Below are 21,369 nucleotides of genomic sequence, written 5' to 3'. Positions count from 1 at the left end.
GCTAACAGCCATCTTTGCTCCGCCCCTGCAGGGTAATAAGGGGTGTGTGGCTGTGAGGTTTGTCTTCAACAATACCAGCTTCTGCATTGTCAATTCCCACCTTGCTGCCCACGTGGAAGACTTCAAGCACCGAAACCAGAATTACAAGGATATCTGTGCCCAGATGAGCTTCCTGCCCCCTGACCAGGGTCTGCCGCAGCTGACAATCATGAAACATGAGTGCGTTTCGAGGGCTTGGAGGGAGAGAGCCTTGGCTGATGTAACTTGTTGGTCTCCGCTATCTGGAGAAGCAAATTGAGTCACGTTTCTGTAACTTTCCTGCCTGTGTGTAGCTCAAGGGTAGGCAGCATAGTGCTCTCCAAATGTTGATAGACCAAAATTCCCATAATTGTTAAGAATTGGCCTTGCTGACTGGGGTTCATGAGAGTTCCACTTCAGCAACACCAGGAGGGTGCAGTATCGGCAATCCCTGCTGCTGCAGCTGCACCACTAAGGTTTCTACTAGAGCAGCCAGAAGTGCCCAGCATTGTAGGCTCCTGCTTCATTCAGGGCAGACAGATACTAAACATCTGTGGAAGCGAGTGCTGGGCTTCATTCATTAATTCATTAATTGTGGGGATTTCGTCCCCAAAGTGGCTTATTTAAAATAATAATCAGAAATGCACCTCAAGATAATTTAAAGCATCTAAACAGTACCTTAATAGCAGCAGATCTAAAGAGAGCAACATAAACCTAGTGGCAGAGATGTATTAGATTAGATTATAGCAAATGTGGGCAACTTCTCCAGTGATTGGGGTGGGGCAGGGGGGGGGGAGTTGCAATTTGTTAAGGGCAGTAATGCAAAAGCAGAGCAGCCATTTTGCATGGAGAAGGTTCCAGGCTCAGTCACCAGTGTGTGCCGATCGGGCTGGGAATGATCTCTGCCTGAAAGCTGCTGCCAGTCCATGTAGTCAGTCCTGAGCTTGATGGGTCAATGGTCTGCCTCAATATAAGGTAGCTTCCTACGTTCCTGTGTACTACAGCAGTTTTTGGAGGGCAACAAGCACCCTACCCATGAATTAAAGAACCAGGGGAAATTCTAAATGTCTTTGCTGAAAGGACATCAAAGCAGGGGCCAGGTGAACCTCTTTGGGAATATTATTCTAAAAGGTAGGGTGTCATTACTGAAAAGGCCCTGTCATACTTGAAAGAGCAGGTGTTCCCTGGGAAGGGGCTGCCCCTGCTAAAGATTCTAGTCAGTGGAGAGGCAGTGCAAAAATAAGTGGGCCTTCTTCTGGTACCCTTTTCCCAAACCTTGAAACACTTTAAAGGCCAAATGGAATACTCTGAATTGGGCCTGGAACCAGTTCAAGAGCCAGTGTAGTTCACAGAGCACTAGCCTAATATGATCATACTCTGAAAGTAATTTATTGCTCAGAGAGATAACAGTCCGGCGGGATTTCCTCGCTGCGCCAGGCCTTCAAAGGCATTCCAAAGCTCTGAGCAAAAGCAGAGTCTAGCAGTGGTCAGAAAATAAGCCTTCTGTCTTCTGTGTGTCGATGTGCATAAATCAGGCTCTCACGCAGAGTTACTAAAACTAAAAGCACTTTATTTATAGCAGAAACTATCCATTATCTAGCAGAGTACGGAACATCGTACAAACGTGTCTGTCCCAGACAAAAACAAAAGCAGAATAGAACAAAGGACTGAGACTCTCTGATGTGACACAGAGTCTCTCCGCCCCACAGTAGGCAGGACGCACACTCTGAGGTGTTTAACCCTGTAAGCTCAGGTTCTCCTCACACCCCCTCTCGTCCTGCACTACTGGGGGCAAGCAAGTATCACCACTTACCCCAACTCCAAACCACCACAGAACTCCCCATGATGCTGGAAGCTCAATGGTTTAGTAAAACCATCAGCCAAGTTATCGTGACTGGCACAATATTTCAGCCGTATCAAACCTGACTGAACACTTTGACATACATTCTGGAAAAGTATGTGTAGATGCTTGGTTCTGGCCTTAAACTGCCCAGATTCTGCTAGCTTCAGACAGGGTTGATTGTCTTCCCAAACAGTGATGGGCAAGCTACAATCCCCACAGATCTCTTGCACCAAGCATCTATAGAACTCCAGTTCCTGGCACAAATCTGACAGTGTGCTGAACTCAGCCTCAGTAGAGAACAGCACAACAAGACTTTGCTTCCGGGACTTCCACCCAACAAGAGATTTCCCAAACTTTATTACCACCCCGGATACGGACTTCCTGTCATCCAGATTTGCCCAGTCGCTGTCTGCTCAGCATGTGAGCTTCGTCTCACCTACAGCTGACAGTTTGAGACTGAAGTCTTGGTATCCTGCAGGTAACACAGTAAACGCTTGGTACCATGTCAGGCACTTACACTGGGCTTTGAAGCTTCCCTACTGAGCTGATTGGTAGCAAAAGCAATGTCCGGTCTGCTCCATTGGGACAGATACAACAGACTACCCAGAGCTGACAACAGACTACCCAGAGATACAACAGACTACCCAGAGCACAGCGTTCTCGAACTCAGCACGTTCTGCTTGCTGACTGTCCATCACATAGCTTGTCTCCATGGGTGTCCTAACCCCTGCACAATCAGACATTCTGAACTTCTCAAGCAACTGCTCTATCTTGCCTTTCTGACTGAGCAAGAAGCTACCATCCTCAGTTCTAGCTATCTCCATGCCCAGGTAGATCTTTACTGCACACAGGTTCTTGAGCTGAAACCGCTTCCCTAGCTCTTTGGCAAACTTCTGTACCTGTTTGTCTGCCCTTGCGGTGTAAATGATGTCATCAACAAAGATTAACACCATTTCCTGTGACTCACTTGACCCTTTAAGTTACAGGCAGCTGTCAGCAAGAATCTTCCTGAAACCTAGCTTCTCTAAAGCTTCATTCAGGCACAAGTTCCAATTCCTGGCTGATTGTTTCAAACCGTAAATTGACTTGTGAAGTCTCCATACAGTACCTTGCTCATTGCCCTCAAACCCTGGAGGAGGAAGCATGTACAGATCCTCCTGGAGGTGTGAGTTCAAGTAGGCTACATCCACATCAAAGTGATGCACCAGCAAACCTCTTTGTGCAGCAATGGCTAAGAGCATGCGCAGAGTTTCACTTCTGGAAGTAGGAGCATATACCTCAGTATAATACAGCCCCTTCCGCTGCGTGAACTCTCTGGCTACTAGCCTAGCCTTGTACTGTGGTTCTCCAGTTGCTGTGGGTTTAAGACGGTAAACCCAGCGGCTACTCACGGCCTGTTTGCCCGCTGGCAACTTCGTGAGGGAGAACACACCTAGAGACTCCATTGAGCTCATCTTCTTTTGCATCACCTCATGCCATTTCCTGGCTTCTTCCTGAGGCAGTTTCTGAACATCCTTGAAACTCTCAGGTTCACACTGTGCCATACCAACCCACACACTAGTGACTGCAAACCTGTCAGGAGGTTTCCCTTTCATTGCCCGAGTTGAACGGTGCAACCCAACTTCAGATACCCCCTCTGACCCACTAGGGCCAGCCAGAATGTCCTTGGCATCAGAGAGCTCCCCCTCTGACTTGCTGCACCGTCTGGACTTCTCAGCTGACCTTATGGGAGAAGAAGGAGCACTGCTGTGTTCAAGCTTCACAGCCTTAGGAGAAGTTCTCCCCTCTACATGATCTGGGTCTGGACTCTGTGCCTCAACAGAAGGTTCAACCTCTTCCTCTTCTTCATCAGCAGAGTCAAGCAGACTCTCTGAAAGAATATCAGGGTTCCCGTGCATGTGTGTCCACCCACTCTGCTCACAGAATTCAGCACTGTTGCTGAGCAGAATTCTGGACTGATTCCCTGATGGATAAGCAAATCTCCACCCCTTGGTCCCTGGCTCATACCCACAGAAAATCATCTTTTGGGACCTAGGGCCACCCTTTCTGTGTTTGGCCTTTGGTATGAGGACCCAAGCCTCACAGCCAAAAACACAGAAGAAATGCACCTTGGGCTTCTTGCCATGCAGCAGAAAATAGGGTGTGTCCCCTACCACTGAATTAAACGACCTGTTCAAGGTAAAATTGGCTGTCCACCAAGACTCCCCCCAAAAGCGCTGTGGGAGCCCAGCATCAAAAAGCAATGCTGCAGACATCTCCTGCAGCATTCTGTTCCAGCATTCTGCAACGCCATTCTGCTGGGGACTGTGTGGAGCTGTCAACCTGTGTTGAATTTCCTTCTGGCGGAAGAAACTTTGCAGCGCAGACCTGGTGAACTCTCCGCCACGGTCACTCTGAAAGTTTTGCATGCGTGTGGAAAACTGCAGTTCCACTGCCGCAATCCAATTTTTGATTAGCGGTGCAGCCTCACTCTTGTGTTTAAGAGTGAACAGTCAGCCATTCCTCGAAAAATCATCTATCAGCACCAATGCAAATTTGGCCCCGCCCAGACTGGTTACTGACACCGGGCCACACAGATCTGCATGTATTAACTGAAAAGGCCTAGTGGTCATCCTTTCAGACCTTGGGTATGGGCACGTTTTCACCTTTGCGTGCTTACCCGCTCTGCACTCAAGAAACTTAGCACAGGATTTCATTTTGCACCCCTCAGTGCATTCTGGGATCTTCTTCACGTAACCCCATGACACGTGAGCCATATATCTATGCCAGAGATGAGCACACACATCATGGACTGGAACATTGGCACATTACGCTTGAGCTGCCTCCGTGGCATCTGGACCTGCAAGAGAAGCTTCTAGCACAAACAGCCTATCTTTACATTCCACACTGACTAGTTGTTGCCTATCCCTGGAAATAAAACACATGTTATTCTCAAAACAGACTCTATAATTGTCAGCAACAAGAGCGGTGATGGATAGCAACGCACAGGACAGTCCAGGAACGACAAACGCCTGTATCAAATTCTGTAAGAAAGAACAAAACAGTGACCAGTCTGCGTCAGAGCACGCTTAGTCCCATCTGTCAAACAGACAGAGTTTCCAGAGACTACAGAGGTGCAGTTCCTCAGAAAACCACCAGAGGGCACGAGATGATGCAAAGTTCCTGAGTCAATCACAAAAAACAGCACAGCGTCCTGTTCACAGCTCCTGATTCTTGCCATAGAAGCTCCTAAATGTTTATGTTCAGGGCCGTCTCTGCCAGCTGTCTTTGGCTTTTGCTTCCCACGTTTCAAAGAGCTCTTAATCTGGTTGCTCCGGGAGACAACCTTGGGCCCTTCCTGCACCTCCACTGGGCAGTCTCTCACGAGGTGGGAGGGAGAGCCATACCAATAACAGCAGCATGTAGCAAAAGCTCTCGCAGCTTCCCCTCCAGCCATTCCTGCACTCACTGCACCCCCACCTTTGGGTGCACAGTCTGGGCCTGCATGCTCCCCATCACTCTGGTTTTGGGCCTCTACATGACGTGGCCTCTCGGAGACAAAGCAGTAACTCCCAGCTGTATCTTCAGGAATGTGGCCTTCAGCCCCCACCGGGTCCTTGGCTTCCCCTCGGCCCTTGGCTCCTGCTGAGCTTTCACACAGACTCTTCAGCACCTGCCAGGTGGCCTGAGCAGTCTTGAGACCCTCCAGGTGGGGCAACAGCAAAGCATCCACACTTGCTCTCAGCATACAGAGCTCTCACTGCTCTCTCTCTCTCTCTCTCTCTCAGCAGAGCAGCCTCCACGTCTGCTGCACCAGCTCCAGCAGCAGCTTTCATGGGTGGGACCGGCTCCTTCTGGAATGGACTCCAGAGCCCTGTGGCCAAAAACAACCCCCGTGCTCTTCTGGCCCAGATTTCCCAGTTCTGGCTGTTGAGCTTCTCAAACGGGACATCATAAGATTCCTGGAGAGCAGCCATCTCCTCCCCCAGTCCTCCCTTGGGGCTCAGAAGTACTCACGCGTACCAGCCAGCTTCCGAGGAGAGGCCTCCAGCGACACCTTGCAGCACACAGCTTGCAGCCAGTGAGACCCCCTGCTTTACTCCAGGCAGGGTCTCAGAGCTGGGCTTCCTTCTTCAGCAGCCAAAAGCTTTTCAGCACACAGCACATAAAAGCAGGCTTTCTCTGACAGCGTAAAAACTTTGGCTCCATAGCCTCTGAAAGTAATTTATTGCTCAGAGAGATAACAGTCCGGCGGGCTTTCCTTGCTGCGCCAGGCCTTCAAAGGCATTCCAAAGCTCTGAGCAAAAGCAGAATCTAGCAGTGGGCAGAAAATAAGCCTCTGTCTTCTGTGCGTCGATATGCATAAATCAGGCTCTCATGCAGAGTTACTAAAACTAAAAGCACTTTATTTATAGCAGAAACTATCCATTATCTAGTAGAGTATGGAACATCGTACAAATGTGTCTGTCCCAGACAAAAACAAAAGCAGAATAGAACAAAGGACTGAGACTCTCTGATGTGACGCAGAGTCTCTCCACCCCACAGTAGGCAGGACACACATTCTGAGCTGTTTAACCCTGTAAGCTCAGGTTCTCCTCACACATACTGCCCAATCCTAGTTATCAGTCTTACTGCATATTGCAGGAAGTGGCAGCAGGCTGCCCCCCGCCCCCTGACCCTGTGAGCTAGCCTGTAGCTGTGGTTTCATTGCTTTTTTCCAGCATTGTCATCTGGTTGGGTGATCTGAGCTACAGGCTTTGCCTTCCTGATGCCAACGATGTGAAAACTCTGATCACTAAAAATTGTTGTTGATAAGCAGTAGTCCCGTGCACAGCGGAAGGATGAGGAGTACGTGCTACATACTGTATATTGCTTTATTTACACTTCAAAGCTGGTATGTTACAGAAAAAACATCTTGCCTCTGCCGGAGCAGAGAAAAGCATCCTCTCTCCTCTAAAGCACACACTGAACTGCAAAGAACAGTGAAAAACAGGAAACCAGTGTACGTCACATCCAGTCTCCCTTTCCCATGGGAAAACCCAACAGTAACTCTGACTGTGGAATGTAAACATTGTCTTGTGACAAGCATTTCGCTGCACAGTGAAGAGAGCAGAAACCAACATCCTCCCCCTTTCTGTGAACATCACTGGGCAGCGTGTTCGTACAATATCAGTACAAACCCAACTTCTGCACATAGGTACAGTGTTGATCCCTTGATACAATCTTGGACAATACATCAGCAGGAATTTCATTACCTGGCATATAGGACACCGTTACGAGTCCCTTCTGAATACGTTCCCTAGCATGTTGCAACTTCAATTGCAAGTGCTTCGTGCTTTGCTTACAACCTTCAGAATTCAGCAAAGCCAAACATGCTTTGTTGTCCTGGTAAACCTGGATTGGACATTTGACAGGAATTTTCATGTCTTTGCACAATTGTAACAACCATTCAGAATCTTTAAGTGAATAAGACAGTGCATTCAGTTCAGCTTCACAAGTACTTAAGCTAACTGTTGTTTGCTTCTTGCATGACCAATCAAATAGACCCTGATTGTACATATAGCAAACTCCAGACGTACTTTTCCTGTCTGTAGTGTCACTTCCAAAACTTGCATCTGCAAATATCTCAAGACCACCAGACTTCTGATTGTTAAATCTCAGTCTGTAATGCACAGTGCCTTTCAAATACCGCGCTATGCGTTTCAGAGCTTTCCAATCCTTAACAGTAGGATTGTTCACTTGTCTGCTTAGCAAATTACAGCTAACAGCAATGTCTGGTCTTGAACATCTGGCAATGAAGTTTAGCTTGCCTAGCACACTTCTGTACAGTGTAGTGTCAGAAAATGCTTCTTCAGTGTCATCTACCTGATAACCTGTTGTCATCGGTGTGTCTACAGGGTTAGCATCCATCAGGTTTAGTTTGCTTAACACATCAGCAATTTTCCGTGACTGGTGTACTAGTATGTTACCATCTTGATCTCTCTCTATTTCTAGAGATAGGTAGTTGTTTACCTCACCAAGATCTTTCATGTCAAAGTGCTCTTTCAGTTGAGCTAGGGCGTTATTGTACATTGTGACATCTTTCCAAAAGAATAAAAGATCATCAACATAAAACAAACAATACAGTTTCTTTTGCCCCTCCTCTTTGACAAATACACATGGATCAGCTTTCCCTTGCTTAAAACCTAGAGAAAACAATACTTCAGTGAGTTTTGTGTGCCAACACCTTGCACTTTGTTTGAGACCATAAAGGGACTTCTTCAGAGCACAAACAAATCCCTGTTTTACCTGTACGCCATCAGGTGGAAGCATATAAAGTGATTCATCTAGAGATCCGTACAGAAAAGCTGTATTTACATCATGGTGACTAATGTGTAGATTCTCCTCTGCAGCTAGCTTGAGCATAAGCCTAATGCTCTCATACCTCACTGTGGGTGAGTAGGTCTCGTGATAGTCTTCACCTGGTACCTGTGCAAAACCTCTGGCTACCAATCTGGCTTTGTGTCTGACTATCTTGCCATTTTGATCAGTCTTCGCTTTGAAGACCCATTTGCTTCCAAGCAATTTCATTCCTGGAACTACTGGAACTAGGTCCCATGTTTTGTTCCTTTCCAAGGAATCAAGCTCAGCCTTCATTGCATTTAACCATGGCTCAGCTTCCTTTGAATCCAAATCCTGGATTTCTTGGAAACTTGAAGGTTCAAATACCTTCTTGGAGCTTTTAACAGCTGTTACTGCTATCTTAGCAAACTCATCAGCAAATCTCTTTGGAGGTCTGCCTTTTGTGGCTCTCTGTGACCTGCGAATTAGCCGTAGGTCTTCAACACTTTCCTCTTCCTTTTTAGGAGAAAAGTGGCCTATTGTGAACAATGGTTCCTCCAATTCTTGATCAGAGCTTTCAGAGGGTCGCATAGAGGCTTTCGCACTCTCGAAATCCTCTGAATCACCCGATTCAGTTTCAGACTCAGAATCAGAACCTTCATCAGTGGGTGTGGGTTGTTGTGGTTGCTTTTGACTATCCTCAGTCTCATCACTGTCATCAGGATAACATTGGAAAATTCCCACATTCTCCCCCCACTTGGCATTGTACTCAACACTTCTTGTGAGCTTAATTGCCTTTGAGTCAGTCATCATTATTCTGTAAGAACCTTTCTGATAACCTAGAAAGATACCATGCAATCCACGCTTGTCTAACTTGGAGTTTTGTGGTGAGTGAACCCACATGTCAGAACCAAAAATTTTCATGTGTTTGATGTATGGCTTCTTGCCAAACATCTTCTCATACGGGGTACAACCAATCGCTGAAGATAACCTGCGATTATAACTGTAAGTGAAACATGAGAGAGCTTCGGCCCAATAACTCTCTGGTAGATTTGCATCATGCAGCAAGGTTTTTAACCCTTGAAGCAATGTCTGATTTGCTCGTTCCGCAAGTCCATTCTGCCATGGCGAGCGAGGACTAGACAAATCGTGTTGAATTCCTTTCTCAGTCAGAAAAGCTTCAAACTGCTGAGAAGTGAATTCTCCCCCGCGATCACTGAAAAGAGTCTTTACCTTCTTACCATGCACATTTTCCAACCAAGCACAGAATTCCTTGAACCTAGGAAAAGCCTCTGATTTCTGCTTGAGATTGTACACATAAATATACCTGGAAAATGCATCAATGAGAACCATGAAGTACCTGTTTCCTCCCAAAGAGGGCGCTAGTGGCCCAACCAAATCAGCATGAACAATTTGGTATGGTTCTGTAGCTTGCCTACTAGACACCTTACCTTTCGCAGCCATTTTTACCTTGTTTGCTGCGCATGCCTTGCACTTCATGTGGTACCTGCAGGGTTTAATAGTCATACCTTCAACCAAGGCAGGCATCTTAGATACTGCCTCAAAATGCAAATGACCAAATTTTCTATGAAAATCATGAATACATTCTGCATGCAAACTTTTGTTAGAACCTGCAATGCAACAAGTGTCATCCTGCACAATATCATCATAATACAAAACATATAAACGATCAACATATTCAGCATACAATACATAATCATTTTTCTTTGTGATGATGCACCTTTTGTTCTTAAAGGAAACGTCAATATTCCGCTCATTCAGCTGTCCAACACTGAGCAGATTATGTTTGGCATCCGGCACATAAAGCACATTCTGTATCGATAAGTCCAAACTGTGAAGAACAACAGTTCCGTAGCCTTTACTGGGGATCGTGTGGTCATCCGCCTGGTGAATCGCACCTTCCTGCGGTGTAAAAGACACGAACAGTCGCTTATCGTTGCACATGTGGTGCGTCGCCGCTGAATCAACAACGAAGAAAGATCTAGACGTCTTCTGGACCTCTGCAACTTTTGGAGTGAAGCGTGAGACCATTGCCTTGGGCTGCGTTGTCCTGGACACTGGACCTTTGCCTTTGCTCTGGCCTCTTCCACGCGATGAGCTTCCGCTGCGCTGCTCTGTCTTGGCCCTGGGATATTTGCATTCCCTCTTCATATGGCCTAGACGTCCACACGAGTAGCATTTCACTGCCTTCAAAGCTTTGGCGCCATCTGGTGGTTCCACTGCACTATGGGATGACGACTGTGAAGTCTCCCCCTTGCCCATGCAGCCAGCACCCCGGCGATCTGCTTCATTCAGAATCACGGCAGTAACATAGTCCACTGTCAGCTGAGCAGTAGGTTGTACAGCAATCTGAGTCGCAACAGACTCCCAACCTGAACCCAAAGATTGTAGTATCATGAAGGAATACACAGCCTCTGGAAAGTTGAGTCCTCTCTGTTGCAGCTCATGTCTCAGATTCTGCATCTCCATCAGATGTTTACGCACATCTCCACCTTCAGCAAGAGCCATATTATGCAGCTTGTTAAAGTAAAACATAGTGGATCCAGCTTCTGTCCTCAAGTGAGCCTCTCTCAAAGCGTCCCAAATTTGTCTGGCTGAGGTCTTATCACGCAATAGACAGAGCTCTTCTGGGGATACTATCAATGTAAGAGTTCCCCTTGCTTTGGAATCTTTAGCTTCCCATGCATCTGTAACTGGAGCTGGGGGGGTGTCTGTAATAACTTCAAACAGACCCTCTTTCCGCAGAATAGCCTCTGCATAGAGAACCCAGTCCGCATAGTTATTCTTATTGAGCTTAGGAATTCCACAAGCATCCTGAAGGGCCATCATGACTCTGGCATTAGCCTTCTGTGTCATGTCTGCTGCTTTAAATCATGCTACTTTATACAAGCTGTGTCTGTGCTGCTTCATTCCAAAAGCAAGTTCAAAACAGCCTCTGCCTGTGCCACTCTGCTTATTCCAAGAGCACTTTTAAAAGTTACTTTCGATTTCCCCAGCCCGGCAAAACTGCCTTAAAAGTTCAAAGTCCAGCCATAAAGCCATTAATTAGAAGCTGGCAGGCTGCCCGGAGCAGTAGCACATACCTCATCAATCATCTTGACGCGCAGAGCAGATTCCGTTCCGATCTGTCCCCCTGCATTCCGATCCTTTGCCGGCACTCCGATTCGACTTCTGGAGCCCATTCTTAAGATAACTGCGTTTTTCTGGGCCCGGAACCAAATGTTGTTGATAAGCAGTAGTCCCGTGCACAGCGGAAGGATGAGGAGTACGTGCTACATACTGTATATTGCTTTATTTACACTTCAAAGCTGGTATGTTACAGAAAAAACATCTTGCCTCTGCCGGAGCAGAGAAAAGCATCCTCTCTCCTCTAAAGCACACACTGAACTGCAAAGAACAGTGAAAAACAGGAAACCAGTGTACGTCACATCCAGTCTCCCTTTCCCATGGGAAAACCCAACAGTAACTCTGACTGTGGAATGTAAACATTGTCTTGTGACAAGCATTTCGCTGCACAGTGAAGAGAGCAGAAACCAACAGACTTCAGAGACTTCTGACCTACGACCAGGTGAGAGAGATATTTGTGTTATATGTGGTGGTTTAAGATATTGCCCTGTTTATTTCCTCTGTCTGGGATACCCCAGCCTAGGCTAGAGAAACCACTTTCAGACAGTTAGGAGCAAAGTGTAGCTATAACATAGAATGACTGTGACTTCTACAAATGCTTTTTAAGGTTGTAGTTTTGTGCAACCTTAATTAGAAACAAGTCCCAATTAAGTTGGAGGGTTGCCTTGGAATAAATAGAACTGCTCTGCAATTTCCCAGTTAGAGGGCTTTCCTAGCTCAGCACACACTCCAGATGTTTGTTGGACTCCCATCAGCCCCAGCATAGCTGCTGTCCAGCAATATCTAAAGGTCTAAGGTTTCCTGCTCTAGGTTTTGCATCTATCTGGAAAATGTGCATTGCTCACATGTTCTTATCAGCAGATACTTCCATTAAATCAAATTAAATTGCTGATGCTTTTTGTTTTTAATTTTTCTCTCCAAGGTTTGTGTGTTCATAATGTTTACTACCTTTCTCCCACTTGGCATAAGGATCATTGGTATTTTGTGTTGAAACAGAGGCCTGATTGCTGCACCTTATGGTTAATTTAAACTTTGTGAGAGTAGTCATGCCTTAGCCCTTTTAGAAGGATGCTGCAAGGAAGGCAAGGGGGGGCAGCCTCAGACTTCCAACATATGCAAAACCATCATAAAACATTAAAAACTTCCCTAAAGGTTGTATAGTTACTTATCTCCTTGACATCTGACGGGAGGGTGTCCCACAGGGCAGGTGCCACTACTCAGAAGGCCCTCAGCCTGGTTCCCTGTAACTTCGCTTCTCACAGTGAGGAAACCGTCAGAAGGCCCTCGGTGCTGGACCCTGATGCCTGGGCTGAACAATGGGGATGGAGACACTCTTTCAGGGCTGAGGCCATTTAGGGCTTTAAACGTTGGCACCAACACTTTGAATTGTGCTCAGAAATGTACTGGGAGCCAACGCAGGATGCAAAAGGATGGTTTTGCAGTTGTTCATAGTGTCGGGGTGTATTCTGGTGGTTTTTAACAGTTTGTATGGATTATTGGTACCTATAACATTGCATATTGTAGGTATGGCTAACCTGTGGTCTGCCAGATGTTACTGAGCTGCAGTTCCTGTTGGCTCCAGCCATCATGGCCAGTAATCAGGGATGATGGGAATTGTAGTTCTGCAGCATTGTGAGGGCCACGTGTCTGCTGCTCCTGAGTTAGAGGATTTTCCTGTCATGTGATGCAGCAAAGTAATTTAAGATGACATGGGGCAAAAATGCACAAGCATCCTGTACCTTTAATAATTGTGTATAAGATAGGATTTCAGCAGGTATACCCCTTTTTTTGCACCTGGCTAACCTACTAGTAGGGACGCGGGTGGCGCTGTGGGTTAAACTACAGAGCCTAGGGCTTGACAATCAGAAGGTTGGCGGTTCGAATTCCCGCGACGGGGTGAGCTCCCCTTGCTCTGTCCCTGCTCCTGCCAACCTAGCAGTTCAAAAGCACATCAAAGTGCAAGTAGATAAATAGGTACGCCTCCGGCAGGAAGGTAAATGGTGTTTCTGTGCGCTGCTCTGGTTCGCCAGAAGCGGCTTAGTCATGCTGGCCACATGACCCGGAAGCTGTACGCCGGCTCCCTCGGCCAATAAAGCGAGATGAGCGCCGCAACCCCAGAATCGGCCACGACTGGACCTAATGGTCAGGGGTCCCTTTACCTTTACCCTACTAGTACTTCACCTTGGTCTTCCAGCACAACAGTGGCTGTTAATAGACTCCATTGTCAAGCAACAGGGGGTCTTTTGCTTCTCTGCTGATAAGCGATTTCTTTTTGGCTTTAGCTAAACATTCAGCGTACCCAAAAGACAGCTTTTGCTGATTTCACAGAGGAAGAGATCAAGTTCATCCCAACGTACAAATTCGACTCTAAAACAGATCGCTGGAACTCCAAGTAAGCGCCTGCTTGATAGTTGAGCCTTTGTAAGTAAGTCCTCTCAATCATTCTTCTGCAAGGCTTGTTTGTTTTTCCTAGTCTGCTGAGATGCTACTAGTGTCCTGCCTTTCCATCCTCCTGAGCAGGCTAGTAAAAAATATATTTTATTTTATTTTTTTATAGATATTTATTAAGGTTTTTTTTATAAAAGAAATGCACAAATAATAAACAACATTAGTTATATCATAACAAAATCTCATAACTTCTTTGGACTTCCTCACGTCTCCTGCTCCCACTTACATCGTTAAAAATTTTTTCAAGCAATTTATCATCTTGTTTACAATCTTATTTCCGCTCATTTAAATATAGTCTAACAATTCTCCAAAAGGTTTATGTTTTCCTTAATCTCACTTATCATCAGATTCCAATCTAATTTAGTGGTGGCCAATTATTTTATGATCAAGCATCCTTCTTAACATTCAACCAAATTACAATATTTTTGTAGATAAATCTTAAATTTCTTCCAATCTTCTTCAATCCTTTCTTCTCCCAGGTCTCAGATTCTGCCAGTCATCTCCGCCAATTGCATATAGTCCATCAGCTGCATCTGCCACTCTTCCAGTGTGGGTAGATCTTGAGTTTTCCAGTTCTTAGCGATGAGTATCCTTGCTGCCGTTGTTGCATACATAAAAAATGTTCGGTCCTTCTTTAACACCTTCTGGCCGACAATACCCAGGAGGAAGGCCTCTGGTTTCTTAGTGAAGGTATACTTAAATACCTTTTTCAACTCATTATATATCATTTCCCAGAAGGCCTTCACTTTAGGGCAGGTCCACCAGAGGTGAAAGAATGTTCCTTCTTTTTCTTTACATTTCCAACATTTATTATCAGACAAATGGTATATTTTGGCAAGTTTAACTGGGGTCATGTACCATCTATATATCATTTTCATTACATTTTCCTTCAAAGCATTACATGCAGTGAAGTTCAGCCCATTGGTCCACAACCTTTCCCAGTCCTCAAACATAATGTTATGCCCAATGTCCTGTGCCCACTTTATCATAGCCGATTTAACCATTTCGTCTTGTGTGTTCCATTTTAACAGCAAGTTATACATTCTTGATAATACCTTAGTCTTTGGTTCTAACAATTCTGTTTCCAGCTTCGATTTCTCCACCTGGAACCCTAACTTTTTATCATTTTTAAAGACTTCTTTAATCTGAGCGTAATGTAACCAGTCTCGCACTTTATCCTTCATTTTCTCCAAACTCTGCAATTTCCAATTGTCTCCATCTTTTTCTAATATTTCCCAATATTTTGGCCATTTGGCCTCCATATTGGGTCTTTTTCGGGCCTTAGCTTCCAGAGGTGATAGCCACCTTGGAGTTTTGTTTTCCAATAAGTCTTTATATTTTGTCCAGACATTGAACACTGCTTTTCTGACAATATGGTTCTTAAAGGCCTTATTGATCTTAACTTTGTCGTACCATAAGTATGCATGCCAACCAAAAGCATTGTTAAAACCTTCCAAATCTAGTACATCAGTGTCTTCAAGAAGTAGCCAATCTTTTAGCCAGCAGAAAGCTGCGGCCTCGTAGTACAACTTTAAGTCTGGCAGGGCAAAGCCCCCTCTTTCTTTCGCATCAGTTAATATCTTAAACTTAATTCTGGGCTTTTTGCCCTGCCAGACAAATTTAGAAATATCTCTCTGCCACTTCCGGAAGCACTCCGTCTTGTCCACAATTTGCAATGTTTGAAACAAAAACAACATCTTTGGCAATACATTCATCTTAATAGCAGCAATTCGGCCTAACAAAGAAAGCTTCAATTTTGTCCAACTGTCCAAGTCTCTCTTAATTTCAGACCAACATTTTTCATAATTATCCTTAAATAGACTCAGATTTTTTGCTGTTATGTTTAGCCCTAGGTACTTTACTTTTTTTACCATAGTTAATTCTGTTTCTCTCTGAAACCATTCTGACTCTGTGTCTGTCAGATTTTTTTCCCAGCACCTTAGTTTTCTGTTTATTTAATTTAAATCCCGCCACCCGACCAAAGTCTTGAATCAATTGCAATACTCTTTTCGTACTAGGTTCTGGCTCCTGCAGAGTGAAAACTAGGTCATCTGCAAAAGCTTTAAGTTTATATTGTTTCGCTCCGACCTGAATCCCTTGCACCAACCGGTCCCCTCTAATCAGATTCAAGAGCACCTCCAGAACCGAAATAAATAACAGAGGGGAAATCGGGCAGCCTTGTCGTGTTCCTTTTTCAATTTTAAACTCTTCTGTGACCACATTGTTAACTATCAGTTTTGCCTTTTGTTCTGAATATATTGCATCTATTCCATTCTCAAAACCCCGTCCCACTCCCATTTCTTTTAAATTTCCCTTCATGAATTTCCACGAGATATTATCAAAGGCCTTCTCCGCGTCTATAAAAATTAACACTGCTTTTGTATTTATGTCTGTTTGCAAAAGTTCTAAAATGTCAATAATGTTCCTTGTGTTAGCAAACATGTGTCTACCTGGGAGAAAGCCTGCCTGATCTTTATGAATTACTTCATTTAAAACTCTTTTAAGTCTGCTTGCCAAAACGTCAGCAAATATTTTATAATCCACATTTAAAAGGGAGATGTGACGATAGTTCTTGAGTTGTGTCTTTTCAGTTTCTGATTTTGGTATCAATGTGATAAAAGCTTCCTTCCACGATTCCGGCACCTTCTTTCCCTCCATAATTTCATTACTGACCTCCATCAATGGTTGTATCAAATAGTCTCTTAGTGTCTTATAATACTTAGAGGGCAGGCCATCTGGCCCTGGAGATTTGCCCAATTTCATGTTCTGAATGGCTTGTTCGATCTCTTGTCGTGTTATTTTACTGTTCAGGAGTGATCTATTTTCTTGTGACAATTTTTTAAGTCCATTTTTTTCCAAAAATTGTTTAATCTCAACCTCATCCTGCGGCCCTTGGGTGTATAATTTTTTGAAATATTTCTGAAAACACTTTCTAATCTCCACGGGGTTCTGGATGTTTCTTCCTTCAACTTCCAGGTTTGTGACTATATTTAACTTTTGTCTCTTCTTCAACTGCCAAGCCAGCAGTTTCCCACATTTGTTTGCCGATTCAAAAGTTTTTTGTTTCATTAGTTTAATCTTCCACTCTATTTCCTGGTTTATCAGTTTAGAATATTGTGCCTGATGGAGTTTAATTTCTCTCAGAATCGGCTGTGACTTCGGATTTGATCTGAACTTCTTCTCTAACTCTTTAATTTTCTCCAAGATCTTATCTTTCCTCTCATTTTGTGTTCTTTTCTTTACAGCATTCTGTTGTATCAAGAACCCCCTCATCACGGCTTTGCTTGCGTCCCAAATAATTCTTTTTTCCACCATGGTATTCATGTTTATCTCAAAGTAGTCCTTCAAAGCTTTTTGGGCCTTCTTAATAATCTCCTGATCTCTAAACAAATTGTCATTCATCTTCCATCTAAAGGAACCGGTTGGTAATAATGTCATGTCCATTTTCAGTGCATTATGGTCGGAGCAGGTCTTTGGGCAGATTTCCACTTTCCTGACCTTGGGTGCCAGACCTCTAGTTATCCATATTTGGTCGATTCTTGTCCAAGTCAGCTGGGCTTCAGAGAAAAATGTACCTTCTTTTCCCAAGGGATTCTTCATTCTCCAAATGTCAATCCAGTCCATATTGTCTGTCATTTCAAAAAAGGTCTTTGGTAGTCTGCCATCTTTCGTGACATTTTGACTTTGTGACTTATCCATGTTAGTTGATACGACCCCATTCATATCTCCCATCATAATGATGTTGTCATAGTCCAGATACTCCAGCATAGTCTCATGCAACTTCTTATAAAATTCCGATTTCCCTTCATTTGGTGCATAAATTCCTAATAACAAAATCTTCTCTCCTTGGTGTTGTATTTCGATTGCCAAAGTTCTTCCATGTTCATCTTTGAATAAAAATTTAGGTGACAGGCTCTCTTTTGCATATATCACCACGCCTCTCTTCTTTACTGTGTCTGAAGATATAAATTCCTGACCAAGTCTTTTGTTTATTAACACTTTTCTATGGAGCCTAGTCACATGTGTTTCTTGTAAACAAATAATGTCCAATTGTTCCTTTTTTAATATATGAAAAAATTTCCTCCTTTTTTCCGGAATGTTACAGCCATTTATATTCCAGCTCAAAAGTTGCAGAGACATCCTGAATAAATCTGGTTATTTTTCTGGGGGTGGTACTTTATTCTCCGGGTCTTCAGGGTCCGAGGGTGCAGGTACCCCTGGTGGTTCAGGCCCCGAGGGTAATTCAAGTCCTTTGTGAAGGTCCTCTCCGTATGCAGTCAGAAACTTATCTTTGTCTTCCGGTGTTCTAATTTTAATCTTCTTCCCTCTAAAAGTGAAAGATAATCCTTGGGGAAAATCCCACCTGAAGATGATTGAGTTGCTCCTCAACAATCTTGCTAGTTCCAAATACTCAGATCTAAGATCCAAAAGTTGTTTAGGAATGTCCTTGTAAATTTCAATTCTTTTGTCCAAGATGTCCAGTGACTTTCCATAGTGCAGGCCCAAGATCTTGTCCCTTTCCTCCTTTGATCTCAATGTTATCAAACAGTCTCTGGGTTTGTCTTTCTTTATAAGTCTTCCAAGCCTGAAAGCTGATACGATTTTAAAGTCTTTTTCCTCTAGGTTCCAGGACTTGGAAAATATTTTGGTCAGAAACTCAGCTAAGTTGTCTTCTTCCACTTCTGGTACCAACCTTATCCTTAAGTTGGTCTCCCTGTTCCGCAGTTCAATCATAGAAATGTAGGTCTGGTGTTCACCTACTTGTTTACTGAGTGGTCTTACCTCTTTCTCTAACTTTCCGAGTCTTTGGCTGGTATCTTCAGCCAGTTTCCGATTTTCACCTGCAGCCTCCTTCAATTCTCCAATTGCTTGTGCATTCTGTGCCACTTGTCCAGTTAGTCTATTTAAACATTCTGTGTTTTGGTCGATTTTAAATGTTTGCTCATTGGCTTTTTTATCCAAAGATTCCACTCTTTTGTCCAAAGATTCCAGTTTTTCATAGATTTTCTCTAAAATAGAGGCAGTTGTTCCTGAGGCCATATCTTCCAATTGTAATTCCTCAGTTTCTCCTTTCCCTGCCCGTGGCAGAGAGACAGCTTCTTCCTCAGAAAGCAAAATAGGCACAATGCTTACAGTCCTTATTCTACTTCAAAAGAAGTTCAATGGGTGCTCACATCCATTAGATTAAAAGTTCACTCTCTGCCTCCACTCCTCCTGCTCTTTGCTTTGAAGTTCAGTAGCAGCGGAAGACGGACTTCCTTTTTTTTCGTCACTCCGCTTTCAGCCAAATTCAGTAACTTTTAAGTCTTTAGATTTTTTAAAAGTCCTTATTACTCACGGGTTGTTGCTTTCCGAAACAAAAATTTCAGGAAGAAAGGTCAGCGCTCACCGGCAACAGCTACGCGGCTTCGCTCCGTTGATTGCGGAACGACCCTCAGCGCCGCTACCCCCTCCGCGATCCGGAGCCCCTTACGGGGTTCCTTCAACGTTTTGGGGTCAGCTCCTGGCGCCCGCCGGGTCCCAAAACCGCAGGCTTCTGCCGCCTGCGGTTTTCCGATGTGGATCTCCGCTTCGCCGTAGCGGACGACCCGTTCTCAGCGGAGCTTCCCTCTCCCGGTTAGAAGAGGGCAGCCATTACCGTTCGCGCCGCCTCCGGAAGTCCAGTAAAAAATATATTTTAAACATGAGAACGAGATGGAAGCCTTTCCAAGATGGCGGCTGTAACAACTTCTCCTCCGTGAACCCTCCTGGATTGCAAACCTTTTATAGCCTTTTACAGCCTTTTATAGCCGTTTTTATAGCTGTTTTTATTAGACTTTTAATTATTTTACCTCTGTCAGAAGTTTTAACCGTTTTATCTCTACTGTTGGCCAGTCGTGGCCAATATACGTATTAACAAGGATACTCAAACCTTCTGCTGAGAAAGCCTGCTGCTGATTAGAAACGCCGCCTTGAAGACTGGGTTATGTTGAGCAGTGGAGGAGGAGTAGCAGAGGAGTTGTGTCCACAAAAGATAAGTTCTCTTTTTATCTCCGTTTATCTCTACTTTTAACCTCCGTAGTCAGTGAGACAGTGACAAATGGGTCACGGCAAGCGACCAAGATCTGCTGAGAAAGGTTGTTCACCTTCAAGAGTAAAGCAGTCAAAGCTTGAATCTCCCTCACCACGTACTAACAATAACAGCCAAACAGAGCAAGTAATTGTTTCTGCGGTCGAAACATACAACCGCTTTTGGCCTCTGTATGATCAAGGGGAGCTGGAAAAGCCAGTTGATCCAGGGGGGGATGGAAGCCATAGGGAAGCCCTCCCCTCCCTGACACCTTAATTACACCTTCGCCGTCACTAAAATAGGACGCATCAGGGCAAACTGCCCATGAATCAGTACCTGATCAAATACAACTAGTAATCAGGACTTTAAGCTTCATTTTCAAGGAATTGGAAGGGATTTCTTTATCTTTGAATAAACTTTCACAAGCCCTTCTGACTCATCCATCTTCCTCAACTGAGCTATCTAATTTGCATCAATCTCCTGTGCAGCTTGTAAGTGCCTTAAAGAGACAACATGACCAGAAATCTCACCTTAAGGGTTCTAGAAGCAGGCTGCCACTGCCCCAAAGGAACAAGCAATCCTTGATTTTTCAACCTAATAAAATATGTCTATCCATTTTTTCCCGTGACGCCCCCAGACTTAGGTGGAATAACCTGAGGATGGCTAAAGGGTACCTACGTGATTTGCTAAATATCCCTTTTTTCCAGATAGATCTTATATCTGTAGTACCCCTAAATGCCACGCCCTGGCCAAGGAAATTTATGCTCTCCTTCCAGTCTGCAAGGATCCCACATCTTCTTGCAAGACAAAAAGACCGGCTGGCAGCCTGGGAGATTGTAACAACAAGAGTCTTTAAGGACACGAGTGTCAAACCTCTTTTTGCCAACATCTTAACCGGCAATGAATGCTCGTTACCTCCTTCTGTCCCTATTATAAATGAAAAAACACCTAGCCGGCTACCCCCTGTTCCACCTGCGATCCCAAGTGTCCATCTAGTTACGCTGAGGAATGATCCAATTGCAAGCGGAGATTGGAATATCCCTGAAGAGAGAAATCTTATCTCCTCTTATGCAAAACTCCCTTCAGAAGAACAGCAGGCTATTCTCGACAGATTGGATCTACTCAAACAAAGACTCCTATCGCAAGGGGACCCCTCTATGCCGACGAGAGAGGAGAGCAGGCGCTCCACGTCCCACAAGGCGTCTCCATCAAATGCCTTGACAAGCTTTCAACCCGCTACTTTGTTACCCCCTACTGATCTGAATCAGCAGTCACCTGTTGACCAACAGCACCATTCTACCGTGGAGGAAGTCGATAAACTCAACACTCCCGTCTCAGACCTTATGTCCAATCAAAATATGGAAGTTGATGAATCCTTTGCTTCAATGCCAGAGCTAGAATCTACCGTGTCTGAAGATCACCAGGAAATGATTATGCATGCACCATCCCCACGTTCACGTCCTTCTATACATCTGCGTGATAATTCTTCTCCATCTGCGCAGCAACTACAAGTGATGGCTGGAACACCTCTTAGCGCTACCCTGGTTAAGACTGACAACTCTGA

General features: G+C 44.6%; 2 protein-coding genes across 2 annotated transcripts in view; one reads left to right on the top strand and one right to left on the bottom strand.

The window, feature by feature from the left end:
* Positions 1-21,369, bottom strand: part of LOC309333228 (putative CENPB DNA-binding domain-containing protein 1) — a 387,332-nt gene that overhangs the window by 189,272 nt on the left and 176,691 nt on the right. The gene's annotated exons all lie outside the window — the stretch shown is intronic.
* LOC309333175 (inositol polyphosphate 5-phosphatase OCRL-like) overlaps positions 1-21,369 on the top strand; it is a gene marked incomplete at both ends in the record, with an annotated part of 71,861 nt that overhangs the window by 21,553 nt on the left and 28,939 nt on the right. The window contains 2 exon segments of the mRNA XM_081846575.1: positions 11,701-11,750; positions 13,591-13,700. Of these exon segments, the coding sequence (XP_081702701.1) occupies positions 11,701-11,750; positions 13,591-13,700 (160 nt within the window).

Source organism: Podarcis erhardii (assembly GCF_964252035.2).
Source record: "Podarcis erhardii genome assembly, chromosome: W".
Classification (NCBI taxonomy): domain Eukaryota; kingdom Metazoa; phylum Chordata; class Lepidosauria; order Squamata; family Lacertidae; genus Podarcis; species Podarcis erhardii.
This window is presented reverse-complemented; position numbering and strand designations above follow the sequence as displayed.